General features: G+C 39.1%; 1 protein-coding gene across 2 annotated transcripts in view; it reads right to left on the bottom strand.

Moving 5' to 3' along the window:
- RAB3GAP2 (RAB3 GTPase activating non-catalytic protein subunit 2) overlaps nucleotides 1–25,707 on the bottom strand; it is a 57,886-nt gene extending 32,179 nt beyond the window's left edge. The window contains exons 1-16 of one of the 2 annotated variants that reach the window (XM_072990462.2): nucleotides 25,471–25,707; nucleotides 15,798–15,862; nucleotides 15,008–15,134; nucleotides 13,829–13,910; nucleotides 11,565–11,612; nucleotides 11,335–11,410; nucleotides 10,893–10,994; nucleotides 10,202–10,301; nucleotides 9,060–9,158; nucleotides 7,622–7,770; nucleotides 6,382–6,461; nucleotides 6,196–6,285; nucleotides 4,827–4,966; nucleotides 2,999–3,215; nucleotides 2,513–2,656; nucleotides 1,634–1,716 (exon numbers count right to left, since the gene is read on the bottom strand). In XM_072990462.2, the coding sequence (XP_072846563.2) occupies nucleotides 1,634–1,716; nucleotides 2,513–2,656; nucleotides 2,999–3,215; nucleotides 4,827–4,966; nucleotides 6,196–6,285; nucleotides 6,382–6,461; nucleotides 7,622–7,770; nucleotides 9,060–9,158; nucleotides 10,202–10,301; nucleotides 10,893–10,994; nucleotides 11,335–11,410; nucleotides 11,565–11,612; nucleotides 13,829–13,910; nucleotides 15,008–15,134; nucleotides 15,798–15,862; nucleotides 25,471–25,594 (1,726 nt within the window). In that variant the 5' untranslated portion in view covers nucleotides 25,595–25,707. The remainder of the gene's footprint in view (nucleotides 1–1,633; nucleotides 1,717–2,512; nucleotides 2,657–2,998; nucleotides 3,216–4,826; nucleotides 4,967–6,195; nucleotides 6,286–6,381; nucleotides 6,462–7,621; nucleotides 7,771–9,059; nucleotides 9,159–10,201; nucleotides 10,302–10,892; nucleotides 10,995–11,334; nucleotides 11,411–11,564; nucleotides 11,613–13,828; nucleotides 13,911–15,007; nucleotides 15,135–15,797; nucleotides 15,863–25,470) is intronic. The other variant, XM_078382966.1, reaches the window with a different exon arrangement.
- Between the last annotated feature and the right edge of the window lie 742 nt (nucleotides 25,708–26,449).

Genomic DNA, 26,449 nt, shown 5'->3' on the forward strand with positions numbered 1-26,449 from the left:
AATCCATTCAAAATAGCATATCAAAACAATACCTATTGTAATACAATAGTAAATTTCTTATTCATAAACTCTTATGCCTACATCTATATACACAATGTTTACATTATCTCTTTATCCTTTCATGTAGTCTCTTCCATGGCTCATTATTGCATTTTTATGTCTAGCTGACACCACTTCAACTAGCCAGCAGTCCAACCCACTGTCCACTTCATTTACTCCATTTTTTAAATTCAATATCAGATTTCAACAGGGGGTGCCATACAGTATCTTCATACATTTATCTTGTTTAATCTCCTCTCTATACAATTTGACCCAATTTGTAAGTTTCTCATCAGCACTACTGCCCATACTTTATTTATGTATTTTTGCTAAGTGAGGCCCTGAGCATCTTTCCAGCACCGGGTGATTTCATTCCATGTTGTCCCTATAAGGTTTACCACTAATTCTTCATTTGATAGATTTTCATTCCCTCTGGTGAGTAGTGAGAATAATAATAAAATTTCGTTCGGAACTCTTCTTTGATTTGTTATTTTTTCTACCCAACTAATTATTTCACACCAGAACTCTTCTACTTTTGGGCAAACTAACCACATTTGTTCTAATGTTCCTTTATACCCCACTTTCTTCAGCACAATTCTGGTATCTCTCTGTTAATTTTATGTAGTTCAGTAGGACATAAGTTACGTAAATTACATTTTATTCTAAACTAGGTCTTAAGTTTATTGCTCAACAGAAGTTGAAAAATAATACAATTTCATACTTTAAAAAGAGGTTGCAGGGAAAAAGATTTCAAAGAGATCATTCATACACTGCATTATTACCTGTGCTGCAGTTATCAAAACACAGAATACTGTAGCTGTACCACAGAACCATGCAGGCTTCCATTATGTTTGAATACCACGCTTCTGTTGGCCAAATGATTGTTATGCTGTAACACTGGAAAGACAATTGCCCTCCTATGCAGTGCAACAAACAGTGTGTCAGCAAAGGGCTCAGGAGAGCTGCGTGAAAATCCTTGCACAGGCATGGAAACTCAGTGAAGGGCTGCAATGATAATTCGCTCCTTGAGCTTGCCTTGACAATGCTATCAGGATTACTCCAAGTCAGAACCAACTTAATAGCACATAACAATAAATTATTCAATGCACTAAGCAATGAATAAGAGCCATTTCAACATATCAGTGTGTGGCACACACATGTGGGCTTTGCAGAATACATATTTGGTCACCTTTTATTGAACCTTATGCATGGATTTTTTTTATTGCCTTTTCACTTTTCCCCCACTGAATTAGGTTCTTCTTTGATTGTGCATTTTTTTCTGTTTCTCTTTATATATTTATATGCAATAAAAATATATGAAAACAAACCACACATCACAAAGTCTGGTTGAACTGCAGGTAATGTCCACATACCCACAGTTACTACATGGGAAGCCTAATGTGTCAGTCAGTGCTGAGCCCAGAGAAAGTAATTCATAATGGTCACTGATGTCATTTTGCACCATGCACAATGCAATTGAAATTGAGCACTTTAAATGCAACTGAAACACATCCCGCCCAATGATGTGGGTGGCCTACAGCAGGGCACCAAAAGTTGACACAAAACAGGACACAAAGAAAGAAAATGAGCCTACCCAGCTTTAACATTTTAGTTTTCAGCAAGGCAGCCAGCTTCTTCACTAAATGCATATCCTTTGCTCGTTCACTCTTCTTATCACTAGAAGATATTTTTAACGATAAACCCAACATGATTCTTTTCCCGTAAAATGATATGCATGAACTTACTTAGATTATACACAATGAAGCACACAATCTTCAAACACATTATTAAAAAAAACAAAAGGTCCATATTGCAGCAATTGGGGGTAAAGGAAGAGACAACATAATTCTTCTATAGCAGGGTAAGGCTCATATGCTCCAGTATTCTGTTTCTACCAGCAGGCAAATATGCCTCTAGATGTTCACAAGAAGAGCATAAAAGATTTATCCTCTGGTTTGTCCCCAAGAACCAGAATCATACGGGCATTATCAGTCTGCTAGTGTTCCACAGTCATATATATTTAAATTAATACATGACTGTTGCCAACGCTTGCATGCTCACCCTCCACAGTGATGAAGTTATGTGACAAATTTATGTTAAGTGCATACAAGATTCAGGTGCAACTGAAAAACTCTTTGTGACCACCATGCAGCTGCATCCCCCAAACTATTAGGAGCAACACTGCATCTTCTAACTGGGGATGGGGAGGTTGTATTTTTTTCCAGCACCACAGTGCTATTGTTTGGAATAATGCAACATCACTGGAAGAGCAGGACAATTTCAAATGAAGACATCCGGCTTCCCTTAAAGATAAAATTATTACAGAAAAGTAATAATTGCATACTAGCAGTATGGAGAAAGAGTAATAACCTAGAAAAGCCTCTCCTACACTTTGAAACAGTAGTCTTGCATCTTCATGAAATTAACTGATAAGTTAGATCAATTATACCATGTGAAATTCAACAAGCCTTACCTCAATGCTAAGTGGAAAGGTACATGAACTGTTTTTACTATTCCTGAGACTGGATCCACAAGACATATTTGGTAGGTTTGGGGATGCCAACTCTGGCTCATCATGTTGTTTAGGCCCATTATTTTATAACCGGGATACAGCAACCTAAACACAAGTTTGATAAATACAGTGAAACAGAAACAGCTTTTTTAAATTTTTTCCCAAAGGCAAATGGAAAACCTCTAGGATCAGGGACAACTAGGTAATTTAAAAGAGAACACTGCTAGAGTCTTATTTTCTGACAACCGTCACCATTCTTCATCAGCATAATAAAAACCTCTACAACAGAGAGAAAAGCATAGTGGATGAAGACAAAGAACTAAGACACTTTTGAACCCTCTGAATAGTCTCAGTCTTCCCTATGGTGAGTTCCAGAAGACAAGTAAACAGTAAGACACTTTTCTGCATGACCTGAGGTTCATGCTGTATATTCATTTGATTTCTCACCTGCAGTGTTTTCCTACATTGAAGGCTCCAACCCTTGGACCTTGTTGTGTGCTCCATACTTCCAAAATTCCTCTTCTGGGAGCATAAATCACCAGGAACTGAGCCACTCTGCTTGGTCCCTGAGAAGTGCCGAAAGGAGAAAAATCTGTTTTTTCCGCTTCCCTTTCATGTAGATCTTCCACAATCTGAATCCAACCAACTTGAGCATCACGATAGCCTGCAAATGAAAGTAAGTGAAGATGCTTATTTGCCTACGTATGACATAATGTTTAAAGCAGGTGTTCCCAGTTCTTCCTCTGACATCACTCAGCCCCTAACTAGCACCCTCTTGTTATGACTGATGCCTGTTCTTCTGGCTGCTAGTGTATGCAGTATCTTTCCCTCCAGGTCCATTGCTGCTTTCCAGTTTCCTGTCAGCTGCAGCTGCATTACACATGTGTATTTAAACAGACATCTATACATTTGCCACACGCAACTGCATACATGATTTTCTTTGCACAGCAGTATCTGTGCAGAAAAATATTTTGAAACATATAACGAAACAACAGAGAGAAAAAGCACATCTGCATACACAGCAATATAATGCTGTGACACTGATTAGAAATGGCTATGGCAGCAATAAAAGTGTGGGGGGGATCAGTTCTGTAACCATGGGGGGGAGGGTGGAAGAAGCCAGAGTGATTCTTCATATACTGTCTTTTTTTTTTTTTCATTTCTTTCATCCATATGTGTGATGGTTGCAAGTTGGGATTGTTACTTTCATCGTTCAGATATGCTAATCCCACGCCTTCAGCCAGCAATGCACTATCCTTCAACAAATTCATTCTTAACTAAATAACTCAGAGTAGCCTTTCCATTCACACTTTTCCAGTAACTTCTACATACACACTTTGTGATCTGAGAAGAGAACATTCGCGGTCACTATAAAAGGTAGTGGAGATTACTAGGTTTTTATATACTGTATTTATATATGTAATAAATGCGCAACTGATAGAAGCCAATATAGCATCAAACTTGTTTAGAGTCTCTATCATGGGGTCATGTTAAGTGTCCGCCATTACTAGTAACCTGATGTAAAGAAGAGCATATCTGGATATTTACTGAAGCAAGTAGATGTTTCTGAGATTCATCATGTCAAGATTCTCTGATACTTTTTTATTGGTTTCCTACAATCTTGAAGAACAACTGGTAATGTTGTTCACTACGTTGCTGAACTTTACTGTAACAGTTGCATATTTCAAATCATATTGTGCTGGTTAGCAAATAATCATTAGTAAGATCCACATTTTGAACAGAATAGGAGCAGAAGGGCCGCTGACTCACTCCTAGTGACTCACTCTCAAGGAAGTCGAGAAACATCTAAGGAGACTCTTTAACCTTCACAAATCAATACACCAGCAGACACTTCAGAACCTTCCTGTTACACATTTGAATCACTCACTACAAGATTCAAACAAGAAATCTCTTTAATCTTTTGCCTCCTCAGAGCTAACATAAACACAGGAGTTTCTACCTCTATATGCCCCAAATCTGCCCACATTTTGATTTGAATATATGACAAAATGTCTGAAGTGTATAAGAGGAATACTCTCCCAAAATATATCTCTGTGAGACAGAGATTGCCTTGGGAAACTCAAACATACACTATAGATGTCACTATGTCAGAGCTGAAATCTAACCATTGTGACATTTTCTAAATCTATGCATCTGTAGATTTACTGATTAGTAGAAAAGACTGAAACAGGAAATACACACCTTTCCTCAAGTACATGAGCTAACATACTGTCCCAAATAATATTATCCCAAAAAACATATCAGCATGTTGTACCTTTCCACATACGAACAGAAATTCCTCTTGTAACATCCAACAAAAGAACCCTTCCAAAATCATCAGTTACTGCTGCCAAAGAGTTACAAGGAGAAAGGCATATCCTTTCTCCATGGCGCCGAGAATCAGGAATTCCAAACCTAAAACCAAATAAAACCAAATATATAAAAACTATCTCCAACTTTTGCATCCTTTGCTATTTCATATAAATGCTTATCATGGCTTATCTTAAGTTCCCAAAATCAAAACAGAAATTGAAACACTTAAATTTAAGTAATTTCAGCTTTTAGCTTTCTCATTAGTAACAATAAACCATCTATCATTATCAGCGTAAAACATATTGTGCATTCTCTGACCCCACTTGCTATCAGATAGTCTGACTTACTCATCAAGCAAGCAAGAGGCTAGAATTCTGAATTCAGAATTTTCTTATTATTATTATTTATTATTATTATTATTTATTTTATTTATATCCCGCCTATCTAGTCGGTTAAGACCACTCTAGGCGGCTTACAACAAGGGGTACAACAATGAATAAAAACAGTTTTACATAAAAAACTTTCAACAATTAGGTTAAACACGAGGAAAGAAAAGAGAGGGGAATCAGGAATTAACTAGGGGGGGAAGGCCTGCTTAGATGGATTACGAGGTTCCAGTGCTTAGATGGATAACGAGGTTCCAGAGACTCATGTTTTAAGTATATACTGTGTGTAATGACAACACCAGAAGGATGTGAGGCAAAGGCCAGACATGCTTGTTCTAGAAATCACAATCACATACCCATATTACAGGGGCCCAACAGAATCCTTGCAAGGGGATACTAGTTCATGCACTCCAAATTACATCAATCATTTTAAAAAGACCTCCGATTTAAAAAATATGAACAGTCTGGCAATAGGCAAGTAAGAGGATGTAATACTGTGCTCTTGTTATTTCCTGTGCTCTCTGTTGCTGACTGGCCATAGCTGGATGATCAAGGAAGCGATCATAAACTATAGCTTGTTGGTTCACTTTAAGCCACATCACATGATGGGAAGAAGAATATGGGAACTTTAGCATCTTGCTGTTCATTCACATACTGCTAGACCATATCTTGTCATTCCAAATATGCCCCTGTGTAACCTCTACCCTGTCTCACACACTCTTGAGGAGGGCAGTAGCAAAACTGGGCTAGGCAACAGCCAGCCTCTTACAAGGTGGGAAGAGACACACCACATGGCAGACTGTTATGGCAGAATAAAGAAAATAGAAATCTTGTTTGTACGCTAGCATGTACTTGGGCAAAATGTTTGGAGCTTCCACGCAACTCACAGGAATAGTTACATGGCTCCTCTCAAAGAAAAGAAATTCTGTTCTATTAAGTACTTGCCTTACAGCTAAAGGAGTTGCAGGCTCTACTTTAGGTTTCTGCTTCTGCACAGGCTCTTCTTCCTGTTTGTTCTTCCAGCCAAGCCAACCACTTCAAACAAAAAAATGCAACATAATTATGATCTCAGTTTAAAGGAAACAATCATTAAAAAAAATTCCACCATACTTACAATCTATTTTGCCTTACCTGGCAGCATGAAAAAATGCTGATGTCAGCTTGCTTGCAACTGCTAAAGCAACATGAGACAATAATGGCTGTGAGCTACCCTAAAAGAAAGGCAAAAAGTAATTCATATATTTTCAACATAGTCAATAATTCCTTAGAACATTGATTCATGAACAGCCTGTCAGGAAACAGAAAAGCCTACTTAATGAACAGCTAGTTAAGAGTTTTGAAAAATCTGCTATATTTGATATAATTTCAAGTACAAGAAAATGATTCCTTTTCTGTGCTGACAAGCTACTTAATATTTCAGCAATAAAAAACTTTAGGAACCAAGAGATTTGCAAGTGTTTCAAACTTTTAAAGATTTGTTTAAAAGATGCTGAGGCTCAGTACTTCAAGTCAGTTGGACAGTAATCTGATTAATAAAAAGAACTCTCATATTCAACAGTAAATAATGCATTTGATAGAAGAATCGTATTTGATAGAAGAACCACATTAAGCATGTGATTAATACAAAGAAGAAGGAACTCAAGCTACTAACTAATAATGACTCAATTTCTAGCAGTTATCATGCTGAATAATGGAATTAAGAGAAAAATGTGAATCCAACTACAGATGCCTGTTAACCTATTAAAAGGTTTCTTCATAGAGAAAAATAACTATTGAATATTTATATGAAACTAATGTGGGTAGGTGCAGCAAACATTTCAGAATATATTCTTGGTTTGCCTCTTTTTAATTTTGTTTTATTAGAACCGTGAGACCCACCCATCACAGCTTGATGTAAAAATGTTAAACCAATTCTGATTCAAGGAATTTGTTTTAATTATATGAACTGGAGGGAAAAATTGCAGTCCTTCCACACAAAAATTCACTATGTTTACTCCAAGATTTCTTCAGTTTACTGCCACAATTTGGGTTAAGTGGGTAGAAAGTAATTTTGCTGCTACAATTGCTGAAGAATTGAGAATTGGGAATCCTAGGTTAATTTACTGCAGATCAGCTGTCAATCTACCAGTAGATTCAGATCCACCTCCTATCCACCCTAATCTAAGGCATGTTGTCACACTTATCAAAGACACTGGATTACAAATTATGCCAATCTCAGTTTTACTCTCTTGCTAAGCTATTCTCATTAACCCACCAAAACTTCAGAATGTCAGCAGAAACAAAATAACTTAGAACAGACAGGAGGAAAAAGAAATTCCATCTTCCTGTCAGACCATTCTATTTGACAATGACTATCTCATAATAGACATACCTCAAGTGCATAGAAGAAACCAGTGAAAGGATTTGATCCTACAGTTATGTACTGAGACATAGCAGGAGGGTTATTCTTTATGGCTGCATTAAACCCACCAATATTGGAAGCAGTCTTCATTTGATCAAATGGTGACAGAGTCATGATTCCTATTTTTAAAAATGAAAAAAGCTTTAGAAAAAGCCGTTTCTAATGTTCTCTACATAAAATCAAACTGAAATATATTCAAGTTTGTCAAAAAGAAAGTCATTTGATTTCTTGCAAAAGCTCAAACAAGCTAAAAATTATGTACTACCATTGTTATGCTTTATTAAAGACACATATCCAAACATGTGATGGAAACATTTTAGTAAGAGTGCTTTGTATTAAAATAGATAAAGTAGATAAAACCAATGATTTTTTAAAAATCAAATTGATTTAAAGCACAATTTAAATTTTAAAAATCATTTTTATTTGAATCATTAAAAATCCAATTTTTAAAAATTTAATCAATTTTATTTAAACCAAAAGCAGACCTTTCACTGATAGCACAACAAAGGTAGCATACACATACAATAGTCTTCACTAATTCTATAAAGAAATTCCAAAAGACTGCACTAAAAGATCAGCTCTGAAAACCCCTGGAGTAGTCTTTCAATACTTGATGCTAGATCTGTCAGCAACTGGTTATTGAGTTAAGGTTAGGTCCTGCAAGGAAACCGTCAGTTGTGTTTTCCACAGATGCCAGAATCTAGACTAGAGATGGGATATTTATATTTGTTAACTCGGCAGCTGAGTGGGGACACTCATCCTCCCACCCCCTGGTTGGAGTGGCCAGAAGCGCACAAAGGCAAAGCAGCAGCAGTTGGGCTTCATCACAGATTGGCACTCTGAGCAGGATCCCAGTGCTGCACTGCAACCCATAAATGGATGGGTTGGTCCCGGGAGGTGTGCTGAGGGATCCAGGACACCTGGGCCAGGGATATTCATATTCGTTAAAATTATGATTATCCCAACTCTAATCCAAACAGTTCAGCTCAGAATATGGAAAAGATACTGTATTTTTCAGTGTATAAGACTATACTTTTGTCTAAAATCTTTAGACTAAAAATTGACGGTCGTCTTATACATGGAAGTAAGCTGAGGAGAGAACAAAAACTAGTGGAGGGGAAAGCAGGGATCAAAGCTATCCTGCAGCGCTTTGATCCCTTCCCTCCCACCCTTGCTAAGCTCCACTTAGATTTCTTAATTTTGGATTAGAAAAGTGGGGGCGTCATATACATGGGACTGTCTTATACACGGAAAAATACGGAACTTATTTTGGATTACAATTTCCATAGTTCTCTGCAGTGCCATATGCCTGTATTTTTATCCATTAGTTCTATGAGCTGCTATGTTTGTACAGTGACTCATAGAAAATGACCATTCGTATAAAACTGATGACCAACATACTACTTACCAACACTAACATGATCAACTATAGTGTCCACATCCTGTAGGCCCCATTTCTTATAGGCTAACGGGGGTGGCTGAACATTCTCATTGCCTGAAGCAGCCGCTGCCCGTTTGATTCAACAGAAAAAGAGAGAGAGATTACATAAAACTATTATAGATCAGCTAATAAACAATGTTGATAAATATGCACTGTCAAACTGATAAAAGTTCAGGAAATATTTTTTTTTACCTTAAAGAAAATTGTATTGTGCGTTTGATTATTTCATCACCAAACCAAAGATAAATCAAAATATTAAATTAAATATTAAACAGTCCTTAAGGCACTTACCTATAAATCACACTGAACATAAAAGGACTTGCTTTTAAGTAGGCATGAACAGATTGGCTAGGTACATTACTCCTCAGACAATATGGTGAAGTACATTTGGCAATCAATAATCATGTTCAAATCTGTTCAGGATTCAGCATTCAGGTTGACATGGCCTTTAGCAATCTGCAGGATTTCCACACTCAACTCTTGGGATACGGTGAGAAATAGACTGTAGTTTGTGTCACAATAAATGAATTAGCCTTCCAAATGCTGTAATACTTAGGTGTTTCTGTTTCAAGAAATTAACACCACAGTCTTGGAAATAAATCATGTTAAAGCCTTTTTTTTCACAATATAACTAGGATAACTGAATGTGTGGCCCTCTGGGTATTGCTGAACTGCAACACCCAACATGCCACTTAATGAGGAAGAAATTATTTTCTGAAGTGGACCTGCTTTGGAGTCTGGTGATTTTAATGTTAGCTGTCAAGTTACCAGTTTTAAAAGGTCAGATTGCTAGGCCAGAGCTTAGGAGATCCAAATTCATGGCTCCGATGAGTTGTAACAATCACTTGGTAACTTTGGGACAGTTGTTCTCTCTCAGCCTAACCTACCTTACAAGTTGTTGTAAGAATAATGTTGGGAAGAGGAGAATGTTGCCACTTCAAGCCAACAGAGCAATGGCAGGATACAAGTGTAATTAATACATACATCTTTCTTTCTAATATGCAAAGTGCATTGCTTCAGATTTTACTAAAAACAGTAAACTGCTAAATACCTCTTCACTACTGGAAGCCTTACAAATGTATTGAAATTGGCTACGAACTTCAGCCTACCTCTTGCTACTTGATTTCGACAAGCACGGAGGGACTGGAATAGGCTGAAACCATCAATTGTCACAATTGCTGCAGGGTATAAGATGCTCAGCTCCTCATTCTGAATAAAAAGAAAAGGAGTAAGCAAATAAGTTTGTAAGCAACTGTATATATGTTAATCTGTTTGGCATAGAGCTAGGGGTTGGACTTGATGGCCTTATAGGCCCCTTCCAACTTCACTAATCTATGATTCTATGATTAAAGGTTCTAAGCAGACACTAGGGTCCCAACCAAGGAGGTTACCTGCATCCACTTCTGTTGCAAGATTAGAACCTGAACTCAGTCCCTAACATGGAGCAGAATTTCTGCAACTATCAATATATGTTCACCTTTATTAAATGTAATGAAGCACAGAGAATCAACATGGTCTCTAAAAACAGGATTTCAGCCATTGGGTGGTGGAAACAATAATGAGCAAGGACTAAGAAAAGTATGCAAAGCTGATTTGCCGAAGAAGAATGGAGCAGGGCGAAGACATAAACACATAGCCCTATCTCTTTATTATGGTTATGGACTGCGTCTTCACAGATCTACTGAATTTTAGTTACATGAGCCATCTGGACAGTTGTTAAAAGTCAGTTCTGCTCTGAAGGACTAATATAGGTGAGACTGCACTATACCCTATAATGATTTTATGTATCTGTCATATTACCTGTTCTGTAACTCCAGGATGGCGTGGAATCTCATAAGTTCTGCATTTAAGCTGCAGGACAGGATCTTCATTTAAAAGCTGTGCCAAAAGCAATACTCCATTCTAAAAAGTGGTAAAACAAATGTAAACTTTTATTCCTTGCTTTGTGGAGGGAGGAGCAAAACATGTCTACAAGTCAGGCTACAAACCACAAATTTTCTATGATTACACATTACACTTTCCTGACATTATCTCTTGCATAGAACTCATTGTTTCAAAAATCTGATGGTTCTTTAAATGTGCACAAATACTAATCTAATTAACAGCTGGCCCTTACAGAATACTCATAAAAAAGTCTATGTGCTAAAATTTCAAAATAATGCAGATTACTTCGGTCTAGGAAATGTGTGATATTCATACCAGTCTTTAGCAAGCAGGCAACTCACAGTGACCAGTGACTCACCTCTGTGTAGAAGCGAACGTAGCCAGAGGTGAAGCCTACAACGATGCAGGTCCAGTCAGGTCGACCTGTGGAGCTTCTGTATTACACAAAACAGAAACCAAAAAGAATAGTGTTAGGTCTTTCCTAAAACCCAGCTTCCATTATTCTGATGATATCATGATCATAGTATATAAAGGCAGACCCCACTTCTTTCAAGAATTCTAACTCATTTAAAAAAAGGTTACTCTCACCTCTTTTGACTTGCCAGTGGAATGCACAATACACTGCTTACACATTCACTAGAGACAAAAATAACACAGAGATATTAAACCATTTGTTTCTGTCACATGAAGCACAAAACCATCTTTTAAATAACATTAGAAACTACCTACTGTTTGGACAACTTTGGTGCTTTTTTTGTCTGAAATCTGGTACAAAGAGTCTGGCTTAAGTCATCCATATACATGGCTCCAAACCAGAATGCTTAACAATTAAATCTAGTTCCTTAGCATCCTATTACAAACACATACTTGAGTACTTTTTGTTTATAAAGCAGCTTCTCTCCATTCCCCCCCCCCAATTTATGATATGGCTTTTAATCTTCCCACAAACTGTCATATTTACACAACACTGCACAAATGTAAGCTACTGAATATACACACCCATTTAGTACATAACAGAGGCACCAGAGATTGGTAAGAGATGGAAGCGTTGGGTTCTAGCAATGTAGAAGAGTTAAGATTCTACTTTCCTAAAAACAAATTTGTTTCTACAAGAATATGTGCAGTTGTGCATAGTTCACCGTTAAAGAAGAAGGCCCTTCTAAGGTCAGAAGGATAGGAAAAGGGAAGAAGAGGATAACATCAGAACAGCATCTCACAGGTTGTATCCCTTATGAGGTATTTGCATATGAAGAGTATGAAACAAGAGAAATGAGAAACGTAGAGATGTAACAAGCATTGTACCCCCTGCCTCCACCATGAAGATGAGAAAAATCACTGATCTGAAGATACTCTAAGTCACCTTGACAGGAAATGTATGAAACGTGCAAACAAAGAGTTTGAGATGGCTGGCTGAAATTGTGTTGGGGAGATCTGCCCAAAATTAAGTGCGGCGCAGACCACCACAGGTGTAAGATCCCCATGTCTGATGTGGGGTAGTTTCTCCTGGCACAACCGTTCCATGCAATACTGTGCATTATGTTCAAGAGTCTCATTCTCACTCACACAGTGATTTCTCTGCATAAATGTGTGCAACTGTGCATAGTTCATCATTAAAGAAGAAAGAAAGCCCTTCTAAGACCAGAAGGATAGGAAAAGGGCTGAAGAGGAAAAGCTATAGCTGAGGGATGATGAGAGTTGTAACTGAATTGTGAAGAAATTATGGACTTGTAGAATATGAGATATACAATTCAGTTTCTCGACTCTTCTGTGTGTCTGCAAGGGTATGGAAACTTAACTTATTAACCAGAGATCAAATGGTAAACAGACAGTTCGCACCTTCCACTTCTCTACTGTAACTTCAAAGGAGGACTGAGAGGAGCCGATACTTCCATGCTTATTTTCTATGGAGGATTCTAACAACTTGTGCTGCAACCCCTAACCTGAGTTGAGTCATTTTGCTTCCTTTTAAAAATACATATGCAGAGCCAGTGGGTAAGAAAAGCTGCCTTTTGTCTTGTAGAATAAAGAGAATTAAGAGCAATTAGTAGGCCTCTGCATACTACTTTACAAAGCTATGCTGGGAAATGCTCTTGGAGAATGCCCCAGAACTACTCCATCTCTCTGCTTAGTTACAAGTCAGATAGGGTAAATGGAATTTTATTATTTTCTAGTGAGTTTCTTCTTGAATGCTGTAATCACAATTGTTCCTTTTAGTAACCTTTTCTTGTTCTTTTTACACTTTTATTCTTTTAAACTTCCCTTTTTTCCCCCTTCTCTTTTAATAAAATACAAATAACATTTCAAACAACAGTCTGAATTTTGGCTGAGAGAGTGTCATACTAAAACCAGTTCTAGCCGCTACCAAACTACTGAGTGGTGTTTTTTTTTTAAATTATGGGAGTGGTACTATCCTATCTTGCAAGCCTTGGTATGCTAGGTTTATGTGCCAATCTTGGGGGTCTTCATTTTACTTTGAGCTCCCCAGAGTACACTCAGTCAAGTAGACTGGACGATGTGTTAAGGAGTGCAGCATTCTCAGTCAAGACTCATAGCTTCTCCCCGTATCTGTTGAATTCTCTCATCTTAGGATCAGCAGGAGGCGCATGGCTGAGTGATGTAGAAAGTAGTCTTGATGGGGGAACGGTGACATAGTTTCATGTGGTTCCTCAGTTCTCTGTCACTAACTAAATATGGAGGCCATAAGTTGCAACAGGCAATCCTGAGCTAGACAGTCCAATGATCTTACTCACCATAAAGGTGACTTCATATGCATAATTTCTGATTACAGACTAACAGTGAGATAAAAGGCAGTGACATTCTCAATCACAACACAGTCTGGGGTCCATACCTACCCTTCTTCAACATTCAAAGAACCACTCCAGCCAACAGCATATTGCATTTCTTCTTTCCCCTTTTCACTGTGTTTCCATTTTGCTAAGGAGAGAAAAGTATTAATGGTCAATGCCTTTTAATATATTAAATTGCAATTAAACAAAAAATGCTTATGCTTTCAATGTATTTTACTAAAAATCACCATTTAAAAGGAAAAAATTTGCCCATCACGAAGCTGGTTTCCCAAAGTATGTTTTTTCTGTTAATATGGTACTAAACAACTAAAATGATCCACAAAAACATTTCTGCACCTGCCTTTTGGATGTTTTAGCATAGCAAACAGAATATAGCCAGAAGCTCAGAGTACAAATAGATTTTTATCTGCAGTATTCACCTTACAATCAGTATTATAACTACATGAGTATCTAGACAACTGTCCTCTTTTTATCTTCAGTTTTTCAAAGCACTAGAAACAGTAAGGGGATTTTTTGTTAAAAAAATTATAGTGCCCATGATATTAAAATTTCAGAATGGAATAAGTACTATTTTAACATCAAAATGCTTTATAACCATTAGTGTGTGGTCCTGTTTTTAATTTGAAGAATACAGTGTTTGAGGTCATTTATGTATACGGTTGCCATAACTCAGAAGCCACCTGACAGCACATTACAAATGACCATGTTACAGACAAATTCAAATGATACTAACAATGTACAACCACCTAACTCATCTGCTTGGTAACTATATTCTAACATTATGTAAAAAGGAGGTTAATACTTCAATGTATCAAAATTGTATTAAGAGCAGAGAAGGAAAATAATGAGGAAAGAATGACAGTTGCTTATTTTAGTACTTCCTGTGGATAAAAGTATAAAAAGTAATAGTAACCTCAATGCTAAGACTGCAGTACTTGCTTTTGACTAGAAAAGCTGCTAAAAGTAGAGCCTATTTTTCTCTTGTTGAATACAGAAACACAATGATTTATCACAGGCCATGGCTCTAAGTAAGCCTCAAAGAAAAAGGAAGTCGTAAGAAGGTAACAATAGATGTTGATTACATAACGAGATCTAGTTATTTAACAACTTCAGATTCATTTAAAAATCATCTGAGAATCCAAAAACAATTTATAAACACTTGAGAACTGCTAGTGACAGTAATGATAAAACAGCAAAAATCTAAAATACATACAACATACTTACGAACAAAAAACACAGCTTTCTGCTCACGAGCTATTACCATGAGATCATTTGTGGGCGACAAAGATAAAACACAGTCTTGAAGCCAGGAACTTGCCTGTGTCTTGGAAGCTGATTCTTCTTCCTCATCCTGTGTACAGTGGTTTTTAGAAACATTAATGTTATGTGCAATGTATATACTGCTTTGATGAAACATACAATGCAATTTAAAAAGAGAGGAAAAAATATAAATTAGGTTATGTGACTTGAAGTTTTGTAGAAAAGTGAAAACATCTGAAATTTCCACTGCTCACAAAGATTTAAATTATTTCTAGTTTGCTGATTTGATTTTCCTATTGTTAACTATGATGGGGGCGTATCTACTGGTAAGGCACCTGCTTGGGCATTTCCCCCATCCCCATATAAGCCCCCAGGTGCCTCAAAATCCAGCTTCAGAGGACTCCAAATCCTTCCAGAGTTAGTTATCAGCCAAAGGCTGCAGGGGAAGAGAGAGGATCTAACAGTCCTGATACTACACTCAGTGTCTGGTCAGAACTTGCACCATAAGATGGCACCAATGCAAAGGCAAGTTACAGATGTTTTAACCTGACAAAATAAGCCTAGCTATACCAATAACAGAAGGGGAAGTTCATGGTAATCAGTATCCAAACTGAAAGTGTGAATAAAACTTTAAAAGTTTAAGCATTGGAGTAGAACATCTTATTCAATGGATTGTGCAAATTATTCTGAGAAGGAGCAAAACTTTATCTGTACAAGGCAAAATTGACAGTAAAAACAAATACAAAAGGCTTACAGGTTCTTGTGTTTCTGATTCATCCCAGGCCCCCCAACCATCTTCTTCCCAGTTTGGTGGTTTACCTAAAATTAATACAAAACACATTTTAGGAAAAAGGAAAAAAGAAATTAAAGGCATTATTACTATGCTGAAATGAGCTATTGCATTTGAATGTCTGTCAATACAATGGTAAAGTACAATGGTAGCTCTAGAAAATAAAATTGGAACTTTCAAAAGCAGTATGCTAGAAACTCTCAGCTGATGAACTTCCAAATAAAAAGGCTAAAGGCAGATTAAGTCAGCTCTGCAGATTATCCAGACTCTGCAACTGCTGCATCTCATTACCTGACCATGTAGGAAATGTATGAGCAGTGGTCACTGAGCACGTATCACACTATAAACCCAACATGCACCACTCTATGACCTATCAACTCAAATCTATCCCACATTAGTCATGTTTTTTGGGCAAACATTTGTCAACCTATCAATTTCAGAAAAACAGACTGGCAACAAGAAAACAAGATGTTTGCCAACACCCATGAAGACAACACACTCTTTCTCAATTCCCCCTCCCTGCTTCATATAAAGTTATATCCTTCTAGGCATAATTAATGTACAGGTTGAAAATGATGAAGAACTCCTGCTGTTGCCATAATATTTCAGCAATATTTATTTATTTATTTAGTTAATCAATTTCTATTCTTCTCATCTAGTGTCAGACCACTACAGGTTACAACAAAATATAAACAAAAAGTGGAAACAGAAAATAGCCCACCTACATAAATAGACATATGTACATAAATATCAAAAGGTTGTCAATAACATAAATTAAACAATAATTAAATAGGGAGATGAGTCTCAGAAGCCTGGTTGAAGAGCACTGTTTTTATTTGCCTTCTAAACATGAGGAGGATGGGGGCCTGACACATTTCCACCAGTAATGTATTCCATAGTGAAGTGGCCACCACGGAGAAGGCCTGGTTCCTAGTTGTAGACTTCCTGGCCTCCCTTGGGGTGGCCACCCGCAACATCAGGGATTGGCAGGTGCAGGTGGGATGAGTTGTAGTTCTGAGGGAGAGATGTTTTGATAGGTAGCAAAGTCCCAAACCATTCAGAGCTTTGTATGTCAACATTAACACCTTGAACTTGGCCTAGAAGAATACCGGCAACAAGGACAAATGGGCCAGAACAGGGGAGTCATGATCCTGGAGAACCAACTGGGTCACACTCCTCCAGGCAGCCTACGGTAACAAGTCATCAAACACAGCAACCAAACTTGGTTGCAGCCTGAACACCTAAATGAAATTGATCAAGACCATTGGTGTCATCCAAGAAGACTTATAACTGGTCATCTACCACCCTCTCAATCAGTTTGCGCATGGACCGTCTATATCAGCGGTCCCCAACCTTTTCGGGGCCGCGGACCGGCTGGGGGCAGCAAGCCCAATGTGCGGGGGAGGGCAGGGTCACCCCCACGCGAGTGCAGTGGGTGTGTCACGCTCACACAGGCACACGACAGCCTCCCACACGTGAGCGTGACATGCCCAACGCGCATGGGGGGGTGGAGATCCATATCCGCAGCCCATTTCCAGCAAGCCCACGGACCGGCACTGGGCCGCAGACGGGGGGTTGACAACTCCTGGTCTAAATTATGTGACTGTTATGGAATCTCAGTGCATGGAATCCATAGGCAGCTGTCTTTTAACTCAAGAATATTGTCCAAGCTCATCCCTGTTTTAATGCAACTGTCAGATTGTGTTCTGGGGATAACTAATAATTTCTGAATCACTTTCCTGTGGTTCCCAAATTCATAATGAAAATAAGAAGAAAATACTGAAGAACAAAAGGATTCTTAAGACATTTTCATTACCTACTCCAACAGCTAGCTATTTTAAAAGTTAAACTAAAAAGCATCTGGCTTCTTAGGTTTCTGTTTGCCCCTTTAGGTAATTAGTATGTTACAAGTGCTTAATACTAACAGATACCTGTAAAGCAGGAAACACTTCTAGTTTGGAGAAAAAAAAGCACTTGCCACATGTTGCCGAAGTTACTTTAGTACCATTCACAACATGTTGTTCTGCTGGTATTATAGCTTTTTCTTCTTACATCATACATATTATTGCTATAGAGGACATCAGTTTTAAGAAGACAATAGCTAGCAGGCCCATACAACTAGACAACAAGCTGGACCACACTAAAACTATTCTGCCATATTTCCCAGTGCTCCATCAGGTACACAAAGGACTGCGTTCAAGAAAAGATGATATTCGAATACGAACAAAGTCCAAACAAATCCTGTTTATATCTTTTAAACAGAAGTTTATGAGCACTATCAGTGACTACGACATTTTTGAAGCAAACACTATAGCTAAAAGAAGCTGTCACACACGTGTGTTTCTTAGTTATAAAACTGCCACATAAAGGCTATTTATTGAAATGAAAAGGTTTCCCTAGTCAGTGCAAAGTGAGTCACTCATCCTTTGTACATAATCACCAGAATAAATTTGATTATGCACTTATTTCAGGCACTTCGTAAACACCATGTTTACAAGGATCAATTTCTCATTTTCACTTACGACTTAAATTTAGAAGCATTCTAGTTCACACATAACTTAATAAAGCAGAACTAGAAGAACTCTGATAGATCTGTTTCATTCTGTTGTACAGGCAAACAGATTTAAATAGGAACATAACAAAAAAACCCTTTACTTTCTTCACCTATTTTAAATGACATGCTACCTGTGCTAAGTAACATTAAGCCAAAAATTGCTGCAAAGCAAGTCTGCAACAGATGTTTATCTACCTCTTCCCACCTCTTCTGATGTTCAGAAAAACTATACTCCCTTGCAGCTGAAAAATTATAAAGGCCATTCATAATTTACTCTGACTATGAAAAGAAAGCAGCGGAAGGCATAAGAAAGCTTTAAGTTATCTACCAGTTCATCTCATTTTCTTTTCAAACTTCCATACAAATGCATTAAGTCCAGATCTAGTTTGAATGTTAATTAGCACATTTTGGTTCTCCTCAATATCAAAGTAAGGAGCAAAATTACAAAAGTACAAATTAAGCAGGTCCTCCATTTTAAATACAGCTTACTCAATGGCCAAAATCCTGTAATTCAGCTTAGTAAACCACAACTAAAGGAAACCCATTTGAATTTATGGAGAAGTTGACTCACAAATCCCCAGTGATTCAATGGACTTAGTCTAGTGCAATATACAATGGTGCCCCACTAAACAATTACCTCGCAAAATGGTTAATTCGCTAGACAATGAGTTTTTGCGATTGCTATAGCATTTCACAAAACAGTGTTTCCTATGGGCAATTTTCGCTGGATGATGTTTCGGACCGTGCAAGACGGGGGGTTTTTTTGGGGGGGGACTGATTTTCGCAAGACAACGATTTTGACAGCTGAGTCCGCGACTCGCAAAATGGGTGTTTTCGGGACCTTTTTTCGCAAGACAGTGATTTTTACAAGCGATTTTTACAGCTGATCCGCGCTTCGCAAAATGGTTTTTCTATGGGCGATTTGCGCAAAACAACGACGATTTTTCCCCATTGGAAAACATTAAACGGATTTCAATGCATTCCAATAGGGAACCGCATTTCGCAAGATGATGTTTTCACAAGACAGCGATTTCAGCTAAACAAATTAACATCGTCTTGCGGGGCACCACTGTATTATGCTAAGCAACAGGATTTCACCCAGCATGTGGGAAAATCCAGTTGTCCATAGTCTTAGCTGCGGTTACTTTCCAAGACTTTATTACAGCAATAACCCCTACAGGGATGTTTTTGTTACAGTTACCATGAAATTTGAAACAGCACTGAAACTTATGCTGCATAATTTGACATTTCGGCACCAGGTCAAAACCTTCTTGTTCCAGAAAGTTTTTAATTGAAATAATATCAACTGTGGGTCCTGATGGCAATTTGTAGAGCACTCTACAGTGGTGCCTCACTTAACGATGTTAATTGGTTCCCAAAAAAAATCACTATGGGAAAACATCGCTAAGCGAAACACCATTTCCCATAGGAATGCACTGAAAACCTGTTAATCCGTTCCAATGGGAATGGATTACCATCCTTAAGCGAAAATCCCCATAGGAAACATCGCTAAGCGATACAATGTTTCCCCCATTGGAATGCATTGAAGCCTATTCAATGCATTCCAATGGTTTTGCGATGTCCATTTTTGCAATTTTAAGTGTGTCTTAAAAGGTTCAAAAACGGTTTTAAATGCTTGGGATTGTTAGTGCACCTTCTAAAATGTGTGCAAACTTAATTTGGCTTTGATCTGAGTCTTCGTTAATTTTTGGTGAATTTTCCCCCCATTGGAAAGCATTGAACTGCAGGTTTGACAGCTGTCAAAATCAGGTTCAATGCATTTCAATGGGGGGAAAATTCACCAAAAATGAAATACAGTGGACCCTTGACTTACAGACGGCTTGACTTACAGACTTTTTGAGTTACAGACTTCTCTGGCCGCAAAATTTAGATTTGACTTGCAGACTGAGATTTGACTTACAGACCAGAAAAAAAACAAAATGGAACAAAAACGGCCTGTTACGGGATTAATCGGTTTTCAATGCACTGTAGGTCAATGGAGACTTGACTTACAGACTTTTTGACTTGAGAACCGCCTTCCAATACGGATTAAGTTCTCAAGTCAAGACCCCACTGTAGTCAGAACAAAGCCAGATTAAGTTTGCACACGTTTTAGAAGGTGCACTAACGATCCCAAGCATTTAAAACCGTTTTTGAACCTTTTAAGACACCTGCAGTTCAATGCATTCCAATGGGGGGGGGAATTCACCAAAAATTAACGAAGAGTCAGAACAAATCCAAATTAAGTTTGCAAAGGTTTTAGAAGGTGCACTAACGATCCCAAGCATTTAAAACCGTTTTTGAACATTTTAACACACTTTAAAAATAGCAAAAACGGAACATCGCTAAGTGAAACAGGGGACCTAAAACTGTCATCGCTAAGCGAGGCAAGGTCCTGAACATCGCTATGCGAAATTTCCCCATAGGGAACATCGCTAAACGGAGCGCAAAATCGCTCCAAAAACCTCATCGCTAAGTGAATACATCGTTAAACGAACCAATCGCTAAGCGAGGCACCACTGTATTTTAATTGTATTTTAATTGTTTTATCTTTTTCATTTATTTAAATTGTTGTAACCCACCCAATAGTATGGGTGGCATATGAGTTAAATAAATAAATAGAAATAGCAAACAGTTAATTTAATAGCTGACTTTATTATGTTGGCGACTCTTTATTGCAGTTTTAAATTGCTACAATGGCAGGTCAAATGGAAAAAGCTTAAATATAATGTAGCTTTTAAAATCTTTCCTTAGGCTCACCTTCTCAGTGAAGCTTTCTCAAAACCATTTTGCACATCTTCTGGCAACCGACTCTTCCACTATTCTTGCCTTAGAAATAGTCACTTGACTAGTTATGATCACAGTCAGTTTACTTGCATACATTTCCCCCAACATATTATTTATTTATTTATTGGACTTATATACCGCCCCATAGCGCTACAAGCACTCTCCGGGCGGTTTACAATTTTAATTATACAGGCTACACATTGCCCCCCCCCAGCAAGCTGGGTACTCATTTTACCAACCTCGGAAGGATGGAAGGCTGAGTCAACCTTGAGCCGGCTACCTGGGATTTGAACCCCAGGTCGTGAGCACAGTTTTAGCTGCAGTACAGCGTTTTAGCCACTGCGCCACGATGCTCATATGCTCAAAGCTATTTATGTAAAGAAATAAATGCAATAACTACAATGACAATTAAAACCCTGAGGTACTTTAAAAGATTTAAAAGTTTCATTTGGCATAAGGGATGTGTAGACATTTTTGCCAAATAAAACCTTCAGAGTGCCACTAGACACTTTGTTGCTTTTTCTGGAACAGACTATTATGATTATCTTAGAAATATTCACAATTACAATACATCATAACATTAATTCAATTTCAACTCACTTAAAATATGTCAAAGTTTAAATCATTACAAATATCACCTGGTCACAATTAACACATACCTGTAATATCAACATTGTATTTGCAGTACACAAGTCAACAATTCATATTAATAAACTGAGCACAAAGATGTTGCTTTCATGTGCTCTCAAGTCACATTCAAGTTATGGTGATCTTGACTGAGCTTACAAGACATGCAACAAGTTATTTTACTAGTGCCATCCCCCAATTAGTTTCCATGGGTGAGCATGAATTTGAACCCAGGTTTCTTGAGGCTTAACACATCACTCTGTCCACTACAAACACTAATGAAAAGGTGTTCACATCAAAGCTCACAGCATCAGAGGGAAAGATAATCCAAGAAAACTCTGTAGTATTTTAGATGGTCTAGTTTCAAGTAACAGAAAAAGACCTGTTTCTCATCAGGGCCCCATGTTCTAATCCCAAAAAGGACACTCCCATCGCCATGATTAATCATCTCCTGGCTACTTCTGAGCAGTATAGCTAAGAAAAGCAGCACTGAAGAGAACAAAGATTCTTCTGGCATTTTGAAAACAAGGAGGTTTTATTTTGTGTAAGCTTTCAGTGGTTGTAGCACAATTCTGCAGATGCAGGCTGAAAAACATTTACAGTACATGAAGGGGGCTACAGACTACAAAAATTATACAGTACCAAATAAAACTTGTGAGTTATGTGTCATGAGAATGTTGCTATTGCTGCAACAGCTTAATGAGGTCTAAAAATCCTCTCAGTGAGCACATGCCCGCACTGAAGAGTTTAGAGAAACAGACCCCATATTCATGTATACCTAAACTATCTGCAACTCCACTGTGAAGGGATTACTTCCCTTGTTAGCTCCTCACATGCCAGCTGAATGAATGGACTGGCCCCACTTCCTATAAAGAATAAAAACCACTCTGGTTGCAAAAACATGATCCCTTTTTCACCTAGTCCCAAAACGTAAGTCCTACGTAAGGGAACAATTTCATCTTTTAATCCATTCTGATTGATCATTCATATGCAAAATACTGTTCAATCCATGCATTTGTAGCAACAACTGTCTGTAGTTTACAAGAGGGACAAACTTTAAGAGAGGAATGGGAAATTGTGACCTTTCAGTTGAAAAATCTCATTAGTCCAAGCCAACAACCAATGGTGGGGGATACTGGAGCTATTCTATGTTCCTTTTTAGTTAGAAATAACCTCACAGCTACATGGGTTACACATGAACAACGACTCAGAATTTGATGGGTTAAAACGATGGAACTGCTTTCTTCCATGGAGCTTATGTTCTGGGATTAGGTGGAAGGGGATTAAGCTCTGCAACCAGAACTATTTCTATTCTTCACAGGAACTGGGGCCATTCCATTCCTTCTGCTAGCATGTCAGGAGCCAGTGTTACCTCACTGCCCCTTTCACCCATTGGTTTGCCTCACACCATAATATTCCAACAGCCATTCATGTTTATCTTTGTTCCAGTACTTAAACAGAGAAGTTTCAACTAATTTTTTAAAAATCAATCTGCGAAATAACTATTTCTCAGACAAAAGTTTTGTGGCATTTTACAGACTTTTAAAAATTATTACAGCATTAAGATTTTATGGACTGGAGTCTATTTCACCAGATGTGAAAGTCCACCAGATATGCCAAAGTAAGGTTTAGCTTGAGAAGTGTTTGACGTTCCTGCTGCAGTAGTCTAATACAGCTATTCCTCTAAGAATTAAAGCAAAGAAAAGCTTAGTTACACCTGTGTTCTTCAGAGAATGGAATCAGTCCTAGAAGGTTTAACAACTTCTGATAGCAGCAATGGACACAGTGCCTTTGCTTTTACTTGCTTGCTACAGAGTTCTACATTAGGCAGTTTTGTTTAGCTCCACAGGTATTGAGCTGAGGGGTGCCACAGGGCTCCATATTGCCCACAGTTGCTATTTCACACCTATATGAAGCCAGTGGGCAAGGCCATCAGGGATTTTAGATCAATATAATTAATATTCTCTCTATCTCTCCTTGCTACTGAAGTCAAGTAAGGGTGCATAGATGCTATACAGTGTATTAAGGATCAATAGATGAGGCTGAAGCTCTGTGGATTGATAGCTTCTAATTGCAATAACTGAATAATAGGCATCCTGTTCTGGATGGAGTTATACTCCCTTAATGAAGATTATCTTTGTCACTGGAGGCTTACACGGCCTCAGTGCCTTGGAATGCTTTTGGAAAGCTTTGACTGGCATACCAATTTGTTCCCGGAGTGGAACAAAATGCTCACAGCAGTTCACTCATTAGCATCTTCCTGTTTAGATGGCTGCAATGCACTCCATGTGGGACTGTTACAATGATACAGAACCTGTGGAATACAAAAGCAAACACTGCTGTACAGACCCTACAGAAGACACATTACACAGGCTTCAAGGGATTTTGAAAGCCAAGGGAGCGTTTCTTCCTATATAATCTTGTCAAAGTCTGAGCATCTGTCAAAGGAGCTGAAGAAGAATAAGTCCAACTACTGGATGATATATACTATGTGGAGACATGGGAGAGGGCCTTCTCAACAGTGGCACTCCAGTTACAGAATGCCCTCCCTCATTTTGGCACTAAGGTAAAATGTAGACATTCACCCAGCTTCTGAGGACGTGATAACAATGACTTAGTTCGAGCTTGTGAGTTTTATTTTACATTTGACTGGACTGCTAAATTGTTCAAGACGCTTTCAATTGATTCAGTTCAGAGTCAGTTTGACTCTCCAAGTGAATGACATATTTAAGGCAGCATGATAATTACAGCACTAATTTTGAGCCATCTCAAGGTGCTAGAAGTTGCAAGAAAAAGTACTAAAAAAGGTCACTTTCCATTTTCTTTGTTCTAACAACTGTATCTATTTACTCAGAAGTCCCACTAAGATCACATGTTCAAAGCTATCACCTAACAGTATAACTCTGAACTACCTTACTTATTAACAGATCCCCTTGAGTTCAATCAGTCCTAGTCCCAAATGTGTTTATGAGCGCAGTCTGTAGTCATGTGTTGATAGCAATATTTATGACCTGCACAATCTATCACACACAACACACTAAGCACTGGGTCTTGTCAGGATGACCAAGTGATCTCTCTGAAGCCAGAATGACCAACAGAGACAACCTCTGTATGGAGTTATCTTGCTGTTCCTCAAAAGGCCTCTCACCATACTACCAATGCAAACGACACACGTCACAACAGGATGGGGCCATTCACAAAAGGCTGCCCTCCCAACATCCTCAAAAAGAGGTTCCATCCGAAATCCTGATCATCATCCCGTGAAAACTGCTGGGGGCCATTCACGTTTTCCTGAAAGGGCAGAGGGGGGCGAAAACGACGGAACTCAACCCCGCTTGCAGGCACCCCATAGCCCCTAAACCACAGAAATTCAGCTAGCAGTACCACTGAGGCCACTGCACCCCATAGTCCCCTTACGGGGTGACAGTCTTGTCTGTCACAGGGGCTACTCCCTACAGCCCCAGGTGCCCTCAAGAGCCCATCTGTCACCTGCATCCTTCCCCCCCCCCCACGCTCCTCCACCAGAGAAGCCACCTGCCTGAGTCCAGGGGGCGGAAAGGCATTGATTTCTCTGCCTTCTCCTCTTTCTCTCTCCTACGAACCGCCACCTCCGTGGCAGCCTGGCTGGGGGGGTGGGGGTGGGGGGAGGCTGGACCGGCTTGCACTCACCGCCACTCTCCTTGCTGCCTCCCGTGCCGCCACCAGCGCCGCCCTGACGGAGATGCGGACACAGGAAGTCCCGCGCCGACTCCAGGTCCTGGAAGCTGCAGAAAGGCACGAGCGCGCAGGCCATGGCGCCCAGCGGGCTCCTCTTCCCACCTTCTCGGAAACTGGCAACCACCACCACCACCCCGGCCTGTCAGCTTGGCTGGCCAACTTGACTGCCAACCCCACCCGGAAGCCGTCGGCGCCTCCTCAGCTGACGCTCGTGCGCAGGCGCGCAGAGGAGCGACCAGGAAAGGGAGGAGAGTAGAGCCCTCAAACTTCAACTCTAATCACGTGGCTCTAGGTGCGCGGGGGGGGGAGGAAGCGGCGGTGGCGGGGGGGGGGAGGAAGCGAGCTGATTAAAGCGATGATTAGCCTATTATGGGTGTGACACGGGGTGGGGGGCGCGCGAGTCTATGTTTAATAATAGGTGTGGCTGAATGCAAAGCATACAGCCGGGTTTGAAGGACACGTATCCAAGTGTGCCTCCGCCAAGCCTTAGGAAGATAGTTTCCTCCTAATTATGTCTGTGGTGGAAATGAATGCTACCGTCTCAGTGATTTAAAAAAAAAAGGCTGGCTTTAGCGTTTGTGTGCTCAAAACGCTGGAGGTTTACTTTTTTTATTTCCAGACAAAAAGGCTTACATTTTAAAAAAAAAAGTTGCCCTAGTTATAGAGCTGGGCGCGATTGTGGATCGTCCTGATTTGTAAGAATGTGTATAGTTTCCGGTTTACTACGGAAGTTTTCGGGTACAATGCAGACCATTTAGGACTGTTCCGCCTCTCGTTTATGATTTGTTCCCTTAAGATTTTAGCAGGGGCAACCGTGTTGTTAGGGAAATTATGGCAACTGGCAGCAGATGAGGGGGGACAGCAGTGGTAGCACCCCCAGATGCTTTTTCTGGGCTCCTTGGACCTTCGTGTGTGCCACCAATAGGGTTGC

The sequence above is a fragment of the Pogona vitticeps genome, chromosome 1 (assembly GCF_051106095.1).
Source record: "Pogona vitticeps strain Pit_001003342236 chromosome 1, PviZW2.1, whole genome shotgun sequence".
In the NCBI taxonomy this organism is placed as follows: Eukaryota; Metazoa; Chordata; class Lepidosauria; order Squamata; family Agamidae; genus Pogona; species Pogona vitticeps.